At 34.0% G+C, this 22,093-nt stretch overlaps 1 protein-coding gene across 1 annotated transcript in view; it reads left to right on the top strand.

Annotated features, from left to right (window-relative positions):
* The window catches only part of LOC126979901 (uncharacterized), a 151,616-nt gene that overhangs the window by 46,514 nt on the left and 83,009 nt on the right, over positions 1 to 22,093 (top strand). Inside the window, exon 2 of the mRNA XM_050829487.1 lies at positions 3,326 to 3,794. Coding sequence (XP_050685444.1) covers positions 3,326 to 3,794 — 469 coding nt within the window. The remainder of the gene's footprint in view (positions 1 to 3,325; positions 3,795 to 22,093) is intronic.

Genomic DNA, 22,093 nt, shown 5'->3' with positions numbered 1-22,093 from the left:
TGCTTTAGCAGCCAAATGTGGAAGGATATATTTTAAATATTGAATGTTGTTAGTTAGTATATTTATCTACTTGATGCAATATTGGCAAACTGTACTTGTAATCTTTTTTTTTTATGGAATAGGAGGACAAACGATCGTACCTGGTGCTAAGTGATCACCGCCGCCCACATTCTCTTGCAACACCAGAGGAATCACAAGAGAGTTGCCGGCCTTTAAGGAAGGTGTACGCGCTTTTTTTGAAGGTACCCATGTCGTATTGTCCCGGAAACACCGCACAAGGAAGCTCATTCCATAGCTTTGTAGTACGAGGGAGAAAGCTCCTTGAAAACCGCACTGTGGAGGACCGCCACACATCCAGATGGTGGAGGTGAAATCCTAACTTGTGGCGTGTCGTACGAAGGTGGAATTTGGCGGCAGGAATCAGGTTAAACAGCTCTTCGGAACACTCCCCGTGATAAATGCGGTAGAAGACACACAATGAAGCGACGTCTCTACGCAACGCCAAGAGATCCAGCCGTTAACAGAGCACTGAGTCCCCGACAATTCGAGCTGCTCTACGTTGCACGCGGTCAAATGGATCGAGCAGATACTGGGGTGCGCAAGACCAGAGATGACAGCAATACTTCATGTGTGGCCGGACCTGCGCTTTGTAGAGCGCTAGAATGTGGGCCGGCTTGAAGTAATGCCGTGCTCTATTGATGACGCCCAGCTGGGAATCTGTGGTTGATACACTTGTTTATCGAACTGCTCATATTTAAAAGTCGTTATAATTGTTTTAATTTTGTAAAATTGAAAACGAATTATATATACAGTCAATCTAAATATATAACCGTTAATGGGTCAGCTATCTTTTATACTGCCGAGTGAATTACCATTAAACATGATAAGCATTTCGCTATAAAGAGGGTTATAAAATTTCCTCTTAGCTTTCACTGTTACTATTTCTGTTCACACAAAATTCGTAGAGTAAAAATAAAACTCTAAATAAAAAATGTGGAAGTCAGCAAGACTGCAAAGTTCATTCGAATTAATTCGAAAAACATTTTAAATATGATTTATTTAAACAATTTGTTATTTTTTTTAATTTGTGTAATTAATCCCAGAATTGAGGATTATCACTTTAAAAAAAAAGTGTTTAGATTTGAAAGAGTGACATCTCATGTAAATTTCCTAATATGCAAATATTGGGGTTGAGCAGGTTATCAACTGTAAAGTAGATCCTGTAGATGATGCCACAACCTGAGAGTTGAACAAGACATTCCAAGATTTATGAACTTTACGTCACACGAGCGGTTGACTCAGTGGAAGAGCGGTCGCATGGAACGCGAGAAGTCGCGGGTTATAGTCCCGCATAGTTCATAACTTTTTTTAGATTTAATTTGCATGATTTATTTATATAGATTCAAAATAGCTAGTTAGTGCAGTAAAATTTTCATAGATTGTATTTTTTTTTTAAGTAGATAAAGATAATTGCATAACATATGGCATTTATAAGAAGTTTCGTCTTTTGGCGTACATATATTTTTTTTTAAATTTTGTTTTTTAAATTTTCTATCCTGGTATGAGGATAACAGGATAGCAGGGACTTCTCATTCAAGTACCCACAATTTCAAAATTTTGCCTGGTATTATATTTCTTAAACGTAAATTCCATGATAAATTATTTGACAAGGCTATTAAGTGGTTAAGTATGACCTGAAGGCCTACCACCAACTTTTAATTAGCGATGCGATTCCGATGCAGTTCAGTTTAGGTACCTAACCTGAATTGCTAAACTTCGTACCATGTAGTGCATTTTACTGCATAGCGTTTGGATCGCTTATAAAGAATGAACGAAATAAATTTGTCTGTGGTCCGCGGTGTAAGAAAGAGATGACGCTCTACAGTCGTTGCATAAGTTTTCACTATTTTTTAAAAGTTTTTAACAACACGATTCACTTTCCTCTAACGAGGCAGCAATTTTTTTGAGTTGCTCACTTTGACACATAAGCTATCCAGTTTAGGTTCAAAAAATTTCCTCATGGTACGAATCAATGAACGAACTAAATCAATTTGCGATTCAATTACTTGATTTGACGTCAACCTAAAATAGATAGCTCTAATGACGTCGTGGTACGAAATAGCAAAGCAGTTCATTTTAGGTTGTCTATTGAATCGCAGTAAGAGTTCATGGTTGGCCCGCAGGTGATCATTCTGTAACTATTACAAATATCAAAGAACTTTGAACTGATATCGACATTTGGTACGTTACCTTATAGTTAACTGTATTGTGACTTAAATGTGTGATTTTTTGGCGCTAATAAGATAATTATAACTAAACTAAAATTATAAGATGTGACATCACTTATTGAAAGTCAAAAACTACCTTCCATTCCAAAATGAATGCCTCAGACCTGAGAAGAACGGGCGCAACAAACTCAGCGGGCTTTTTTTTCATCGAAAAAAATATATGTTTACAAAGTAATATTGTACAATTAAACTTTATTTAATAGCCTGAGGGTGGTCACACCGTCAACAGTTTCCTTATTTTAGCTCAGTACTGATATTAATAGAAACTGTTTATTAACCTAAAAAACTAAAAAATATTTATTTGAACAATATTTATTTTTTAGTTAGTAAAAAAAATTGTATTCGAAGTGATGCCCTTGTTGTGCGATTTAATGACCTTTCTACTAATCTCACACTAAATGTATGGAAGTGTTTTATATCAAAATTTTCGATACTTCTCGTTTAATTTTTTAAACATTATTGATGTAATTTTACTGATAAGGTAATGTACTTTCGATATAAATGTAAAGTTTTTTCATCAGCAAAACCATCAACCATCAGCACATATACATACATACATCCTGTATAGTCCTCAACCATCTACATAGAATAAGTTCGTTAGTGTTTGTGAAATATTATAAAAAAAATTAGGTTTTAAGTTATATATAGTATGTTTTAGTTACATATTTGCCAGTGGAAGGCTCCTTTGCACAGGATGCCGGCTACATAATGGGGCCTATTTCTGCCGTAAATGTGAAATGTGTAAACATTATTGTATTTCGGTCTGAAGAGCGCCGTAGGTAGTGAAATTACTGGGCAAATAAGAACTAACATCTTATGTCTCAAGGTGACGAGCGCAGTTGAAGTGCCACTCAGGAGTTTTGGGTCTTTCAAGAATCCTGAGCGGCATTGCATTGTAATGGGCAGGGCGTATTACCATCAGCCGAACATCCTTCTCGTCTCGGCCCTCATTTTCATAAAAAAATATAGGTCTACCTAATATATTTACTGTTTGCATGGATTCTAGATGACGTAAAACCGAATTGTGATTGTTACAGAAATAGTCGAGGAACAGCGATGCTATGACTACGAGTTTCGATTAACCTGCAGAGAACTGGATTCGCACATAGCTATTCTGGAAGCGTGGTACACTTCTATGGACAACTACTACCGCAACTCGAACGAAACTCACGCCAGCTACTCGATCAGAACAGAGAACGACTCTGAACTCGACAGAGTTTACGTTTACTCTAGCCCAAAGCACAACGGTGTTTACGAGTTGACCAATCAGTCTGTGAGTGAAAACAGCACAAACACAAACAGTTCATTCGATTATGAATCGAAGTTTAGTGAAGTGAATGTGACTTCTATGGAGGTGGATGTGTCTGTTGAGTTGTTGAATGTGAGTGAGAGATGTGTTGGTGTGAGTTACCTTCGGAGTTATGGGAGTTGGCGGGATGGTGACAAACGCCGACGACAGCTGTCAAGAAGATATTCGATTAATTTGCGAGCGCCTTTGAGTTACAGGTAATTACTAATTAGTTATTACACCTCGTTAGTAATCATCCTAGTTAGTAATCAGTATAATAGTACTAGGCGAGAGACACTATTTGGGTCGCACTGAACTGAGCATTTGATACGGTATATACCGATAAGTTGAACTATTTAATCTTTAAATTCTTTAGTTTGAGAAAAGCCTAGTTTATTACTTAAACTTTATAATGAAAATGTAAGGAAATTTTGTGTATTAATAAAATCTTTTATTGATTATAAAATATATTTTATTCTTAGTTACAGTTCTTGAATATGTACATAAGAATTTTGTGTATGTATATTATCAGTATCATTATTTAATCCTATAAAAGTAACAATTGGTTAGAGTGAGAGAGGAGGAGCCTGCCTACCGCTGCCGTATGCGTGTGAGAAAAGGAAGCCAGACAGACTGGCGCCGTAACTCGTTACGTTACAAAGCGGTTCACCCTCCCATAAGAAGTTATCACTTCAAAAAATAATTTAAAAACAACAATACTATTACAAGTACGACCTAATTACTTTACTAAAGTCACCGCCTGCAACTAACTTTTTTCCGCAAAATTGAAAATATAGTCAAGCGTCAAAAATGTTGGGTTTTATAATTCGAAATAGCAAGGTGTTCAAAGCAGGTACTCGTTTTCTCAAATATTGTAGTGTAGTGTGGTCACGTAACTATAAAACTCACCAGCAGAATAGAGCGAGTTAAAAAAAGACATCTGAGGCACCTTGCATATGTCCAGATGAGGCCAATACATCTTATTTTATTAACTCAAACCAAACTATATGCTATTAATACCGAAAATATAAATATAATAAATTGTATAATATACGAGGAAATTCCAGTAGTAGGGGCTTTACCGGTGGGCTCGTCGTATGGCTTAAGTGTAGTCATTGTAATTTTATTGCAATTCTCTATGGATTGGATAAACCTTACCTCCAGTTCCATAATAGATATTGCTGCATTGAAACTCCTCAAATGGGCATACCTTCAGCGTTTTTGGATTTTATTTAACAAGAAAATATACATTTGTATACAAAAAAGTCCCAAGATGGAAGAAGGAGACGTGTATTTATATTTAGATACTAAATTCGCTAAAATTTTTCCGAACGAACGTAGAGCATTCGTGTTATAGTGCAATACAATGATCGTTACAATGTTATACTTTTTAAATACGGGTCTGCAGCTATCAAGGGGACCATTTCCCGGCAGAGCCCTCAAACATATTTTTTGGGCTATCTAGACTCTATTTACGATTGCCGAATAACCCCATATTAAGATCCGATATAAGCGTGGTATGCTGTTAATGGCGCTTTTGCTTTATAGTTTTTGAAGTGAAAAATTCTTTCGTAGCGTTGAGCACTTTTCTTGGGAGGGGTTTAAAATGTTAAACTGGCGTCAGGACACATGATCTGATCAATAATTTGTAAGACAGTCGTTGAAATATATATTTTTTATGAAAATAAGGGCGAGATGAACAGGACGTTCAGCTGATGATAATTGATACATTACAATGCAGTGCCGCTCAAGATTCTTGAGAAACCCAACAATTCTGAGTAGCACTACAATTGCGCTTGTCACTATGAGTCATAAGATGTTAAAACTCATTTGTCAAGTAATTTCACTAGTTACGGCGCCTTTCAGACCGAAACACAATAATTCTTCCACATTACTGCTTCACGACAATAACCCATAAGGAGCCCACCACTGGTATAATTATGGATGAAAGTTGCTTTATCTGAGAGATAGACTTTTAATGTAAAATAATTGTAACAGTTCTAGTGTTAAATTTTTTATGTAATATAAATTGTCATTTTTGTGTATGAAAGCGCAATAAAAGAATATTGTATTTAACCACATTAATGTTAGTACTTTTATACTGATAACTAAAGCAATTAGTGCGAAATTATTCCCTAACCAAACAAAATGCACAACGTTAATGTTCAAGTTTTCACTTCTGCCGGCACTCCAGGAGTGCAACCCGTTTTTTTTTTATTATTCTTATTGCATAAACAAATTTATTATGATGTTTGTATAATGATTTAACGTGAGATTTACAATTACAATTTTTGCTAGCTATAAAACCTAAGTATTTGCTTTCAGCCTCGTCAGTTTGTATGTTTTAAGTGGTGGATAACAATTAAATAATTACTTTCTATCCATTAAACCACAATAAAGATTCGACATGTTTAACTGAGTCTGACTGATACAAAGTAGGAATAATAGGGGTCCTAGCACACTACCCTGAGGAACCCCGGCTATAGTCACTTTCCAGCTTAATTTATGTTACTATATTGCATCAAACAAGGGCCATTATCTATTAACATTGAATAGGAACAGTGAACTAATATGACCGCTGGGCGCTATGCTATGTGCATTATTCAATACCATAAACTCTATTTGCATTGGAATTGGGTTAATTAAATTACGAGACACGATTCTGACGGTATAATTCACTTAAGTGTTAACTTAAATGAACAGAACGTCAATCATTGTCAAGTGAATATCATTTTCTACAAGTTTAAACTACACCTGATTCTAAGGGGCATTCACATTTTAGTACTGTACTAGCTTTAACTTTGGGCAAATTTTTATTTTATAGGATTCTTTTCAAATAATAAAATAATAAAACAAATGGCTCTTCCCGCTGCTGGCAGTGCTTTTCTATGATACAGTGCATATCCCTTGTTATTGTGATCATTCTCTTTAATAGTATTTCCCTGTGAACTTTAATCTTTTATTTCATCCAAAAAGTCAAAAGGTCAAAGTTTCAAAAATACTCGAAAATATTTCTTATCAAGTGCCAAGTTTCATGGTTTATCTTCGATAATGACGAATTTTCATACGTTTGTATGCCATCCCCTATTTTAACCCATCCAAATTTTTTTTTAAATAAAAGGTAGCCTTTATTCTTTTTCAAGCTCTAGTCTATCTCTGTACTAAATTTAATCAAAATCGGTTCGGTGGTTTAGGCGTGAAAGCGAAACAAATAAACAAACTTACATTCACATTTATAATATTAGTAATATTATTTCGTAGTGACGTGAATTATTTTATCTACACCCATGCCTTAAATCCTCCATTAAAGATTCTGAAACAGTTAGCTTATTACTAACATTAAAACACCCAATGTCGTAATAACCATTACATCATCCAAACGAGTGTTGTAATGTTGTACTGAATTTCATAACAACACTCCTTGGTTTTTTTTTTCGATCCCTTCAGGCGCAAAGAGTTTCAACAAACAGCCACATTCTTATTGCTCGATGCATTATATCTGTATGAATTTCAAAAAAAGAACATTTTCGTTTACGCGCGTTCCACACTACCCGAACGAGGCGTGCCGTAAAAAAAAGTAGGTTATTCGAAACCCCGCCATTTTTCTTGAAAAATGAGCGATTCAAGTTTTGACAGCACATCGCCGGATATTTTAAACGCTGCAAAAGAACATAATATTCAAGTGAATTTTAATAATTGCACTATACAAAATGTAAATTACTACTAAAATAAATAATTCTTTCATTAATACTTAGTTTATTTGTATATAATCAGTAATGGATGATATTAGGTTACTACTAGGACTGGCTGTTTTAATGTTAGCAGTAAGCTAACTGTTTCAGAATTTTTTTGAGGATTCATTCTGGGTGTAGATAAAGTCTTGTGTGCAACTGTTGATAATTAGGTATTAAAACACTCATGTGATACTATTATCACACGAGGCGAAGCCAACACACATTTGTGTTTTAATACCCCTCATTACACAACAGTTGCATAAATAACTATTGTAGTGCAGTGTGCAGAAAAGTTGTATGAAAATTACTAACGTGGTCATATGAGATACTCAATATGATATACTCAAGACATTTTTTTTAAGTTTATTCTCATTAAAGTAGTATTAACCTTTACCATACAAACGTTAATAACATTTTTTTGAATTTCGTAATACATTTGTTTTGTATGTTTTCTGGGATCATGATCATACATGCATACAAGACTTTATCTACACCCATAATATGAATCCTAGTATATATTATAATCCTCTATAAATGATTCTGAAACAGTAAGCTTACTGCTAACATTAAAAAAGCCTAGTTCTAGTAACCATGATATCACCCAAAAGAGTTATTATGAAAACGGATGATATAATGTTGTACTGAATTCCGTTACAACACTCGTTTGGATGATGTAATAGTAATTAGGACATTGGGCTTTTTAATGTTGGCAATAAGCTAACTGTTTTAGAATCTTTAATAGAGGATTTAAATAAAAGCATATACATCACTAAATAAAAGACTTACTTAAGAGACTAGTGGTAGGAATAACTTATAATTAAACTTATTAAAAATCAAATTAAAACGTCATCAAATAACAACATAAGTATGCGCGACTAGACCGATACTTATTACTATCGAACTAAATTGAAAGAGAGATGATATTAACTATTTTTTCCGAGATATTTACGAGCTCGAGTCAAATGTTATCAGTATCGAGGTCACAGATAGCTAAGGTGTCGCCATTGTGACTCTATTTACACAGGAAATTGGGACCGCATTGCAATTGGCCACGAATCACGACACTGTCGTCTCCCATAATAGGATACTTTCCGGGCAATCATTAAATGGCAAATTCTTGTGATTCTTCTGATGGGGAAGTCTAATCTCTTTTATCCCCTTACCCCGATACCTAATAATGGAGAAGACTTACCAGTGGGAGTGTCCTTTGCCTAGGAAGCCGGCTAGATTATGGGTACTACAACGGCGTCTATTTCTGCCGTGATGCCGTGGCTAGTGAAATTACTGGGCAATTGAGACTTAACATCTTATGTCTTAAGGTGACGAGCGCAATTGTAGTGCCGCTCAGAATTTTGGGTTTTCCAAGAATCCTAAGCGGCACTGCTTTGTAATGGGTAGGGCGTATAAATTACCATCAGCTGAACGTCCTGCTCGTCTCGTCCCTTATTTTCATAAAAAAAAGACTAATGAATTTGGATGAAAAGAAAGAAGTATGTGATGAACATAGTAGAATCCTAAATTCTAAATCCTACTTTTAAATCCTAGTCACATACCCACGTAGGTAAGTTCCATTATATCAAACGCATATTTATAAGATTCATTATTAATTCATTCAGATTATTAATATTCAAATTTTTTATGTTGACGATGCAGCTATGATTGTACTTTTACCTAATCTATGTCATTCTAAAGACATAACTTATGCTACACATAAAAATGCATTCATTTCTATGACACAATGTCATCTTAACAAAAGGCTTAAAATTAGTAACCATTAAGTTTCCATTTTTTTAATTTTTTTCCCGCAGTAAATAGTCTCAAATTTCTACACGGCCACATCATCTCTTGACCTCGCTGGAATGTGAAGCCCGCTCCCGTTTCCCTTTCAGCCCTTCGCGCTTGTCATGTTGTGTCAGTACGGTGTGAAGTTTCATTACCGTTAGGTCGTAGGTAGGTAGGTTATGTCGTGATATCACTGCTTTTTTTTTTGAAGTTTTCAATGTTACGTTTTGACTCAGCGTTTTGACTTTTATTGTTTATAGTTCTGTAGTTTCTGTTGTTCTGTGTCGCTATAATAGTACTGTCAAAAAATAAATACTTCTTTTACTTAAACCAGATTCTGTCATTGATTTGTCATCATGTTCGAATCCCGGTAGGTACAAGCATTTATATGATGAATATGAATGTTTGTTTCCGAGTCATGGATGTTTAAATATATTATATATGAATTTATCTATGTTTAAGTAAGTATATTGTATTAAATATATCGTTGTCTTGTAACCCATAACACAGGCTATATATGCTTAACTTGGGGCAAGATAATTTGTGTAAAAAGTGTGTCAATATTATATTATATTAAGTATATATATTATCATTATAATAATTATAATCATACAGTTTACATCAATCTATAATACAGAAAAATAAATCGTTGTTTATTTATTAATAATAATATCCTAGTGATACTTGTTTTGCACACCGTAACAAAGCGACGATGTGACGTCATCGACGTTATGTCCTAGAGATAATGTATCCGGGTTACTAATTACTATACTATACTATATTATTTTAGTAAAAAGCTCAAAGGTGATATTTAGATTTAGACAGGCCGTCCACGGGGCTTGTTCTGCAGGTCGAAATTTCCAGAACGAAAACGTTGGAACCAAAAACGAACTGTGTTTTCTTTTGCAACATGACCGCCACACATATCATTCACCCTTCGAGTCGTTTCCGCAGTACTAGTGCCACGGCGGAACTCGTACTCGTAAATAATGCGATACTTTAAGTTTCCCATTTTGTAAAATGAGTGACGCAAACAGAAAAAAACAAATGAATGACGGTCATCGAAGCACACATACATGAGTAAATAGCTGTACAAATTTGAATTTGGAATTCCTTACCAAAGAGGAGAACACCGTGGTTAACGTGGCCAGTACGAAATACGCCAATTTCATATGTAAGGACCTAATATTATTATCTCATCATTTATTTTCTCAAAATTGATTCCTTTAGAATTCTTTTTGATGTCATTTCTAATATACTAGATACTACTACCGCTTCGGAATCAAATGGCGCTCTAAGAGAGAAGCAGCGGCGCAAGAAACTCTCCAATATAGTATACCTATAGTAGAATAGTTTTAAAACCATTCCATTCCATTTTATTTTTTTTCAGATATATTTATCAAATGTTTTGCAAGGAGTTTTTATAAGTTCATTGACAAATATTTTAATCAGCAGGATATACATTATAATATCCAGGAAATAAAGAGAGCTACGATTGGATGGATTCCCTTGAGAGGCAATGATTAAGTAGGTTCTCCCCGTAGGGACCTTGTGTTACACGAATAATAATTAATATCTTTATTGTTGTGGAGTCCATTGTTGAAAATGATTAATTTTCTGCCTACAATAAAAGTCTGACTCTGCGGTATCTATACGTCTCTTGTATTGGTTTTGATCAAAGAGTATAAAACCATTTATTTTTAACCGACTTCAAAAAGGAGGTCCTCAATTCGTTTTTTATATTTTTTATGTCACTACGCTGAGATTAATGATCAGATTAACGTGATTCTTCTTTAGATTCATGTGGAATAGTTGGCAAAATAATAACGAGAGAAACTTTTCTACGAAGTGTGATAAAATGCGAAAATGACTTTTTTTTCTCGGCTTTTGTCGTTATTTCGCTGGGCTCACAACTGCTTTACTTTTTAATTTAAATATTTTATTAAAGTGAAAATTTTATTACATCGTCTCAAACTTTTTCGTCTGTGTGTTGCATGTCGCGTGACGGTCGGGCGGCGCCTATAGTTCGCAGCAGCTGACCGTGTAGTGTATAGACTCATTTGTGCTCCATGCTATTTTGTTTGTTTATGTCAGTGTTTAATGTAAATGTTATTTGTCAGTGTTTTATGTAATTTATTAAAATTTTTATTTCACGAAAAGTTTCGCTTTAATAAGTGAAACTTTTATTCAATATTTTTAACTAGGGCTAAGACACAGAGTTCAATAATAATATTAGTTGGATACTTAGTCTACTACTAATAAAATTACCGATTATCATTCCAATTTTCCAAATATAAAATTAAGATTGATAAAGCGATTTTAATACCCTTAATGGAATATTATTCCAAAAATTTTTAGTTAAATGTCTATAATGTGAAAAAACGTTTCACTTTTACCGTGGTTTCATAAAACCACACAACCCTATTTTTTTACTTTTTGAGTTGTGTTAGTAGCTTTGTCAGTCAAGGTCTTTGCCGTTTAGTCATCGTTATTTATAATAATTGATAACATACATGACAATTTTCAAGGTAATTGGAAAAAACCATGCAGAAAATGATATGTTGCAGCGCCACCTGTTAGGGAACTGTAACAAAGAGGATAGGAAACAAATCTACTCCACAAGAATGTATGCCAATTTGTATGTTTGCCAAGAGATCGGTTGAACTGTGTTAGAGTGAAACGGCAACATGTCTACAAACACTCATTTCTGCATATAAAGCTCCGTGTTAACATGCATAACAATTCCGCAAAAAAGGTTTTGTATCCTTCTTTAACAAAACAGGCATCGCGGATATCCTGTTACGGAAATACAACCCGTTACACTAGCATTACTTTGTGTGTCCTGAATATTAATAGGGATGAAAGTGATTCGCTTGACGCTTGGGGACTATCTCTGGAACTTTAGGGCTGATCTAATAACTACTTTTTTTTTATTTAAGCTACTAGTCCTTCGCACGTGGTCATGCTAACTGTCAGTTGCGGCGCCTATTTCTGCCGTGAAGCAGTAATATGTAAACATTACTGTGTTCCGGCTGAAGGGCGTCGTAGTTAGTGAAATACTGGGCAAATGAAACTTAATATTTTATGTCTCAAGACGAGCGCAATTGTTGTGCCGCTCAGAATTTTTGGGTTTTTCAAGGATTGTAATGGGCAGGGCGTATTAATTTCCATCAGCTGAACGTCAAGCTCGTCTCGGCCCTTGTTATCATAAAAAAAAACTGAATATCGGAATACGCCAAGTTTACGAAATAAAAATTCAGTTATATGTTCAGAAGCATGCGTTTTTTCATTTAATACTACGTTATTATACACGGGCTACTAGTTGAAAATATAATATTAAACAATATAATAAGATTTTTATTAATAAATACCAAAACGAATAAGTTTTATGCGCTTATATAACACAGATGGAACAGAAAACAAGTATTAAAATCAGTAATTAATGACATAGGCATTGCGAAATTGTATAATGATAATTATTAATGCATTGTTGTTTCAAAGGGAAGAATATAATATTCGCAAAGATCGCTTTCACAAAACAAAGCATGATACCGACGATTCTAACAATTCTTCTTAATTAAGAAATTGGATTATCCGGGCGGATGAGACAAAGTCCGTATGTCGCAGACATTATATTATCTGAATAGTTAATATGATGGCTATAAGTTCTATAATATATATCTCAGTATTCATTGTTTTTGGTAAACAATATGATTATCTGATTTAATAAATAAACTTCTTCTCAAAATAAGTAAAGTCCTTGGCGCGATCAAATAAGTTTTCATTATTAAAATAAATTGTTACGAAACTTCATTAGCCTTGCTTCCTATCACCTTATTTTATATTTCAATTAAAATTATGTGGAAATTAGTTAATGCAAGTACATATTTTATTTTATGAAAATAAGGGACGAGACGAGCAGGACATTCAGCTGATGGTAACTGATACGCCCTGCCCATAACAATGCAGTACCGTTCTGGATTCTTAAAAAACCGAAAAATTCTGAGTGGCACTACAATTATGCTCATACCCGCTCGTCACCTAGAGACAAGATGTTAAGTCTCATTTGCCCAGTAATTTCACTAGCTACGGCGCCCTTCAGACCGAAACACAAAAATGCTTACACATTACTGCTTCACCGCAGAAATAGACGCCGTTGTGGTACCCATAATCTAGCCGGCATTTTGTGCAAAGGAGCCTCCCACTAGTAAATGATTCAGTACAGCAACTATGTGATTCTAAGAATAGCTGTAATAAATCAGAATACTCTGAGAGTAGAGGCGGTATTGTCTTTCAACAGCTCACTGAGAAATGCATCTCGAGAGAATTCCTTGAAGTTCATTAGAACATCTCTAAAGTATGTCTGGCATGCGATTCATTAAAAACAAACATTAAAGTCGGTTAAATATTCATTAATTATACTTACAGCATGATTGGAATGAGATGTTTATGCTTAAACCAACATAGCCCAAAGTCAAAGTCAAATAAACTTTATTCAATTAGTCATTACTATTATCGGCGATGATCACTTAACACCAGGTGATAACCTCGTTTCGTTGTAGTCATAATTAGTAATCACATCCAACAAATACAATGATTTATGATGATGATTAACTATAATAGGTTGACGTGGCACCAGAAGCAGCAACCTTTCACGAGTTGACGCATGGACCAGTCATCGTTATTAATCGTTATATAGCCATCGTCATAACACCGTCATAGCCCGGATGATTGCGAAACTGAAGTGGTAGTGAACAGGGTACATAGCTCGACGGACAGATGGCCCTTGATGCAGAAAAATCCTCTTATGATGACCACGTACCACAGACGCAGTGTTGGTAGGCCCCCCACAAGATGGACCGATGATCTGGTCAAGATTGTGGGATAGACCAGTGGGAGGCTCCTTTGCACAGGATGCCGGCTAGATTATGGTACAACGGCGCCTATTTCTGCCGTGTAGCAGTAATGTGTAAGCATTACTGTGTTTTGGTCTTAAGGGCGTCGTAGCTAGTGTAATTACTGGGCAAATGAGACTTAACAACTTATATCTCAAGGTTACGAGCGCAGTTGTAGTGCCGCTCAGAATTTTTGAGTCTTTCAAGAATCCTGAGCGGCACTGCATTGTAATGGGCAGGGCGCATCAATTACTACCAGCTGAACGTCCGGCTCGTCTAGTCCCTTATTTTCATTAAAAAAAATCGCCGGAGTACTTTTTTATTTATGACAGTAAGGGACGAGACGAGCAGGACGTTCAGTTAAAATACATTTGTCCACCTCCTTTAAAAAAAAATTACGTCCTTCTATTTTATCATCAATGAATCCAACCGAAGTACATTAGATATTTACAATTTTTTTTTGTCGAGCTTGCAAATCACATCATGAAAATGAACAGTAATTATTTGAGTGTTAGTACGCTTAAACCCTTTTTTGAGAGATCTTAAGGGCATATATTGAAAATAGATAACCGCAACTGTGGTGTTTATCCTTCCAACCCAACACCTGGTCGAAGTCAAAACCGTCCTAGAACTTTTCGTCTTCTTTCTTCTTTTTTCTTATTAAGTTTAGGTAGAATACGGTAAGAGTGCAAATGCTTTAATTTCATATATTTAGTTGTTTAGTACTAAAACAGTTAAACATCACGCAAAGTTTTTATTAAGAAAAGTTATTTTAATATTATATAGCCGATATTAATATTTAAACGACATTTTTGAAGGTGGATCCATAAGTATCTTCAAAGTAACTGTAAAAATGATATGTATGTTCATAAGCACATTCTGGAATCGCTAGAAACTTAGAAACTGCGATAATCATAAAGTTAAGACGAGGAACAAACATAAACTTGTTATGCCTAGTGCTCGTATAAGTCGAATAAGTCTTTTAATGGGTGATGTATATGCTTTTACAACATGATCACAGAAAATGCAGATAACAAATGTGTTACGAAATTTTAAAACGTTTGTGTGATAAAGGCTATTTTAACATAAATGATTTTTTTTAATTATACCACAGACTGGGAATGGAGCGAGCACCCTCAGGCTCTTAAGAACTGGCATTTGAACTCGTTTACGTAATACTGTGTCTTATTAACCTCAGTTTGAAATGTCATTGGTGAAATCGGCGCTAAATAAAAAAAACAAGATGGCGGAATTCAAAATGGCTGCCTTACAAATATTCAACCACCGACTAATCATAATTATTATGATATTATTAGCACACTTATCATATTATGATATTATTAGTGAGTAGATGGATGTGAAACGCATGTTTTATACGGTTGAAGTCAAAGCCAGCAAGAGACAAAGTATTACTTACCTCCTGCCAGTTTAACTCGGTAAACAAGTTTGTTTACTTGATTGTTTGTTACTTGTTTACGTAACTTGGGGGTAAGCAAGGTATATTTGTTACGCATAGCTAACCCTAGCGAACCGCCGCATAAGCATAGTCCCATAAACGTTGCACACGGCACTTGATCTAGTATCGATCAGTAGACATTAGGATAATTAATTGTAATTAGTTATAACTTTCCTTTAATAAATAAGTTGAAGTAAATTTGCATTTTTTTGCTTACGTCAACCGTCAACCCGACAGACGTTGTTCTGTTCATAATAAACTGTAATTTAAACATTATATTCGTACAAACACTCACATTCACACACACCAAACAACCTACTCACCGTTTCAGTTACTCAATATGGATACAATTTCTCCTTTTCTTTCTATTAAATTATTTCTTCTAAGTTTTTCTTAATTTTTATTTAGTAAAAGCTGACCCGGCTGACTTCGTACTGCCTCAATCGATAAATAAAATACCTAAACTTTTGTATAAATTAAACTTAAAACAGACAAAATAAATCCTTAAAACAAATAAAGAAATGCTCGGTACGAATGAAATTTTATTATTATTTTACATTAATTACCCCCGATATTCCTTACTTATTTACAAAACAGAGTTTTCCTGAAATACTGGCTATTTATAAAGTTTGATATTGATAGACACACACTGTTATGATACAGTCTGTTAATCAATTCAAAGGTTTCTGATAAATAAAGTTAGAAAGATTTAAAAATTCTAATTAGTTATACAATTTAAACGATTATTTTAATTTGATTTCAGAACGACGGGGGACACATCAAAGGAAAAACCAAAATCGTTGTTTTTATTTAATTCCGAGCATTTTCATATTTATTCACCTTTCAAACCGTCCCTGGACTTCCACAATTGATTTAAGACCAAAATTAGCCAAATTCATTTTTTTTATATATATAGATTTTTCGTTTTAGTCTTAAACTACTTTTTCACCATTCGTTTTCTCTTGTATCTATACTGTGTTGTTTTTAATATTCTCATTTCATTTTATAAATAAAAATAAATAAATAAATAAGTGCGGCGAAAGGAATATTCCTACCAAATTTTAAGTCTCTACGCCTTATGGCTCCAGAGATACAGAGGTAAACCCTTATAGATGTATATATATAGATAAGTAAGGATAATGGGAGAAATAATCACCTGCCCTACCAGATTAACCACGAGATGAAAGCGATTAGCGTAGGGCCGACTGGAGCTTCCTGACCAGACCAAGACACCCAATAGGCTGGTAGCACGTACTATTACATATTCTTTGGTAGTAGTAGCAGATAATCTGGTACCAAGTGATATCACAAAAACAGTCGGCTGTAATTTAGTTGAGATAGTGGAGGTGTACCGTATAGAAACGTCATTATGTATAATTATTTTTGAAGCACCGCTTACTTTAATTGGATCGGAGCTAAATGCACTCGCAGATGTAAGTGTAATGTTGGATGTTCGCCTTTTTCTAGGGCAATGAAAACACACGGGCAGCAGTTCGGAGAGAATATTTATTCAAATTTAAATATTTTTATTCAAAATAAGATGTGACATCACTTATTGAAAGTCAAAAAACTACCACCCATTCCAAAATGAATGCCTCAGGCCTGAGAAGAATGGGCGCAACAAACTCAACGGGCTTTTTTTTTCATTAAAAATATGTTTTACAAAGTAACATTGTACAATTAAACTTATTATTTAATAGCCTGAGGGCGGTCACTCCATTCCCAATCTGTGGTATCATTAAGAAAGTCATTTATGTTATAGTAACCTTTACCACAAAAACATTTTTTAACAATTAATTTAATAATTGATTAAGTAATTCAATAAATTAAATTAATATTTGAAAAAATGACCGTCAAGTCACTTGAGACATAATATTGTATATATATGCTTACAAATACATTAGTTTTTCTTGTAATAAAATCAAGCGTGTAATTTTGAAATAGTGATATTTTTCGTTTCCGTAGCATGGAAATGTTTGATACCTAAACCTGTGCCTAACGTTACGACGTCAATTAGCATCAAGTGAGCCCTATTATGCCTCATGAAACGAGCTTATGACTTGTTCTTAAAGTTGTTTGTATTAAAGGTGTATTAAATTATTTTTTTTAGTTATTTGATACTTTTCAGTTTTTGAAGTCGGTTTTTTAAACGTAGTTTTTTTTATTTTATATAATTACCGTAAAAGTTTACCAATCCCCAGAATAATATTATTATTTCATAATTATTATTTACTTATATTAATTGACGTACAAGAAACATCTAGACTTACAATCACTGTCAAAAATTGTCTGAAGCAAAAGTCTACCTTTGATGCGGGACTCGAACCCGCGTCTCTCGGGTTCCGTCCGAGCGATCCATGAAATTTGGTACAAATTTGCACACTGTCAGACACAAACTTTGCACACAAATCCATTCCATTTATATTTAATCCAAGAAGTGAGGGATATCGCTTAAAAATAACAAACTGTATATTCGGAAAATCAACACTTGGAAATCTGTATATCTGATTTTTGTTGAAACCAATGGCTTGTTTTTTTCAACATAGATTCATGTAAACTACAAGAAACGCTAATGAACAAGCCACATTTGAGAGAATCTAATGAGCTTTAACACTTTTAAACTTAGCACCCGAATGGGCAATTTACTGTCGAACAATCCCAATAGCAATTAAGGTTACGAACTTACGAATGCTTGGGTGTTGTAAATGTGTGTGCGTATGGTACATACAATGTATACATTATGGTATGAGGGATCAAATCAACAAATGTAATTTGGTACATTAATATTTAAGATTCGCTGACAGTAGTGACATAAAGCATTGCAACAGTAGTGAGCGACCACACTCATTACATTAATTGCCCGTGGACAGTAATGGCCTTACAAATAAACGTGGTTTAAAGTTATACCTGATATTAAACTACTAACTAAAATATGCTAACGGCCTTACAAATAAAATTGGCATAAAGTTATAACCAAGCATAAACCAAGAATATGTAAAATGTTTACAAATAGACATTTTGCTTACGAATGGTTTATTCGTCATTCGGAAAACTTCAGAATTATCATTGTATTGACAGTGTTGTCAATGATATTGTAAACATTTTGCATTTTCTTTGTTTATCATCAGTTATAAGTTTATACCAAGTTTATTTGTAAGGTAGTAAATGTTAACAAATAGACATATTTTTACTTGTGATTGTTTTATTCGGACTTTTAACGTTTCCCGCGTTTATTTGCAAGGCTGCTTGACATCCGGAAAGCTTCAGAATTATCACTGTATTGAAAGGTTATTCAACGATATAGTCAACATTTTGCATATTCTTGGTTTATTCTCAGGTATAACTTTACGCCAAGATTATTTGTAATAGAATAATAATAAAATAACAAGCATTTATAATTAGAAATTATTTAACAGATTACTTAAGTTTTATTTTACAAATATAATTTATTAAATTTATAAAAAAGAACTACATTTTTTATATTGAATTGAAATGTTATCGATATTTTCGTTATTTAACGACACGTATGTTTCCAAAGATGAGGGCTTAAGATAAAATAACAGAAATACCTTGTCTGTAAGACTTTGTTCTCTGTTTTGATTGACTAATAAGACGGTGAGCTAGAAAGATACGTGAAGAAATATACAGAGAGATGTTTATTAAGTGTTATTTAATGACGAAATACAAAAGTGCCTTATTCCGGTTTAGGCTGGTTTGGGGTAGCATCGATCATAATAGGGCACACTACATAACAATTACGAGTGGAAATTTTTTATTTCAACTTTGAGCAATACAAAGATTCTTAAACTACGGATTAAAAATGTTAGCGGCGTTGAACATTTTTCTTTGGATGGTTATAAAATGTGAAACTCGCGTCAGACCACGTGGACTGATCGAAAATTCGTAAGACAGTCGATGAGATTATAGATGAAAGATTGATATTTCTAACTAATTATAGCTTGGCTATTTCAACTGAATGATAATACTGCCATTGGACCAGAGGTTGAATCATTGTGATTGCGAAGCCGGAACACCGCGAGGGATCGAATTTCAGACGTGAAATATTTTTACAGTTTAATTCATTGGTTTTAAAGTTTTGTCATTAGCGAATACTCTCTCGAAGGCGATAATTATACTTGATTTATTTGTTACTTATTATTTTGTTTAAATTTAGTTTTTTTTTATTTCATCATTTTGTTTCTTGCTTCAGCTACCATAAACCTATTGTATCAGTCTTAGAGATTGGTGATGATGATGCTGGCAATGAAAATCGTGAAAGAGTCATTGAAATTATGGATGAAAGTTGATTTTTCTGGAGATATTGTTAATATATATTACTAGCTGACCCAGCAAACGTTGTATTGCCAAACAAATTAATAAAAAAAAATGGTCTATAAAAAATAGATGTTGGCCGATTCTCAGACCCACCCGATATGCACAAAAAATTCCATACAAATCGGTTCAGCTGTTTCGGAGGAGTTTGGAAACAAACACTGTGACACGAGTTTTATATATTAGATAATTGTAATAGTTCTGAAGTGTTAAATTTTTTATGTAATATAAATTATCATGTTTGTGTATGATAGCGCAACAAATGAATATTGTATTTAACCACACAAATGCTAGTACTTTTATACTGATAAATAAAGCAATTCGGTCGAAATTATTCCCTAACTATTCCAAAATATTATAAAAATGCACAACGTCAATGTTCAAGTTTTCACTTCTGCCAACACTGCCAGAGTACAACCCGTTTTTTTTTCAATTTATTTAAGAAGACTACAACTAGATAGACATGACAATGAATAGTATAATTCTACTACTTAACTTAATTTTACATGAATACTTATAATATCTCATTTAATTGTTATGCACAGCGTTGCGGTAAAGTTAAGTATTTTAGATACATAAATATAACAATATTTAAGGCTGATAAATATATATTTTTTAATTTTTTTTTGTTTATGGAATAGGAGGACAAACTAGCGTACGGGTCACCTGGTGTTATGTGATCACAATCTTTTGCAACACCAGAGCAATCACAGGAGCGTTGCCGGTCTTTAAGGAAGGTGTACGCGCTTTTTTGAAGGTACCCATGTCGTATGGTCCCGGAAACACCGCACAAGGAAGCTCCTTCCACAGCTTTGTAGTACGTGGAAGAAAGCTCCTTGAAAACCGCACTGTGGAGGACCGCCACACATCCAGATGGTGGGGAAGATACCCTAACTTGTGGCGTGTCCAGGCGTTCACAGAGCACTGGGTCCCCGACAATGCGAGCTGCTCTACTAACGTTGCCAAATGTATTATTTAAATCTTCCTAGCATTGAAAAAATATATAATTATATTTTGTTGTTTTATTAAACATAATTAATATATTTTTTAAAGTGAATCTTTTAGAAATATACTTCAAGTTTGATACATATACATAGTCTCGTCATATCTTTGTGGAAATTTGCTTCAATGTATGCAGCAATAAATCATACTGAATAAATATACGGTACAAAGGAAATTCATTCTGCAGTGCTGTTATTCTTCGTCTTGAAACTGTTTACTGCTAGGTAAGTGTATTAAAAGAAAGATTTTAACCCTATCACTATAAGATTGAGATTTCTTCGTAAGCTTCCGCAAAAAATTGTGTCTCAAAATTCAATTTGCTCTATTGCAGCCCGTCGGCGAATTTAAACTTAGCGTTGAATAAACATTAGATCTTAAGTGTCATTGAATTGAAACTCATCGTTAGTAAAAGTTCTCATTTTGTTTGTTATCGTTATAACTTATTTACAGTTAACTAAATTAAAAATCCTTTGTAATACACTAATTTTGGACCGTCGATCTTTTTGAGAACTATGAATAGTAGATTGTTAACCGAGGGTCGAAAGAATCAATCCCCGAGGTATTTAGACTATATATATAGGCTATAGTCCGAGTAGGAATTTATTATTTTACCCTTATTAAACACTTTAAATTTCATTTCGAATATGAGGAAAATAAAACTAGTTGTTTATCTAAACTATTTATTGATAACTAGCTGACCCGGCAAACGTTGTTTTGCCATATAAATTGTATTAATCTTGTGCTTGCTAGTTGATAAGTGATGGCGCTAGTTGTATTCATTAGTAACAATCACACTTCTATTATAATTTGTATAATTCACACTATAGTTTTATAAATTATATCCTATTTGTTATTCTAGTGTGTAAGCTATATTATTGTAAAGTTTTATCAAAATCTATTCAGTAGATTTTGCGTTAAAGAAGTTCAAACATAAATCCAGACATACAAACTTGCACATTTATAATATTAGTAGGATATATCATAATATAACCTAGTAGTACCTATTTAAAATTAATTGTCAAATTGGGACAATTTATGTCGACTTTTTAAATTTTAAATATGGAACTCACCGCGAATTGTTGCGGCTTATTCCGCTCAAAGAAGTTTGTGCTAAGTTCACACTGGCTGTTTAGAAAGTCACATGGCCGCAGCATATTTTTAATTAGTTGTTTTTTACATAAAACTCTTCACTGAAAGCATTTCTATTTTTGAAGTTCATTCCGGCCCTTAGGTGGGAAGTAATTTGTATGAGTTTTTCCCTCTCTATGGAGGGAAGCAGCATTTTCCACCCAATAATCGGATCAAGACAACATAAC

Source organism: Leptidea sinapis, chromosome 4, assembly GCF_905404315.1.
Source record: "Leptidea sinapis chromosome 4, ilLepSina1.1, whole genome shotgun sequence".
NCBI lineage: Eukaryota > Metazoa > Arthropoda > Insecta > Lepidoptera > Pieridae > Leptidea > Leptidea sinapis.
This window is presented reverse-complemented; position numbering and strand designations above follow the sequence as displayed.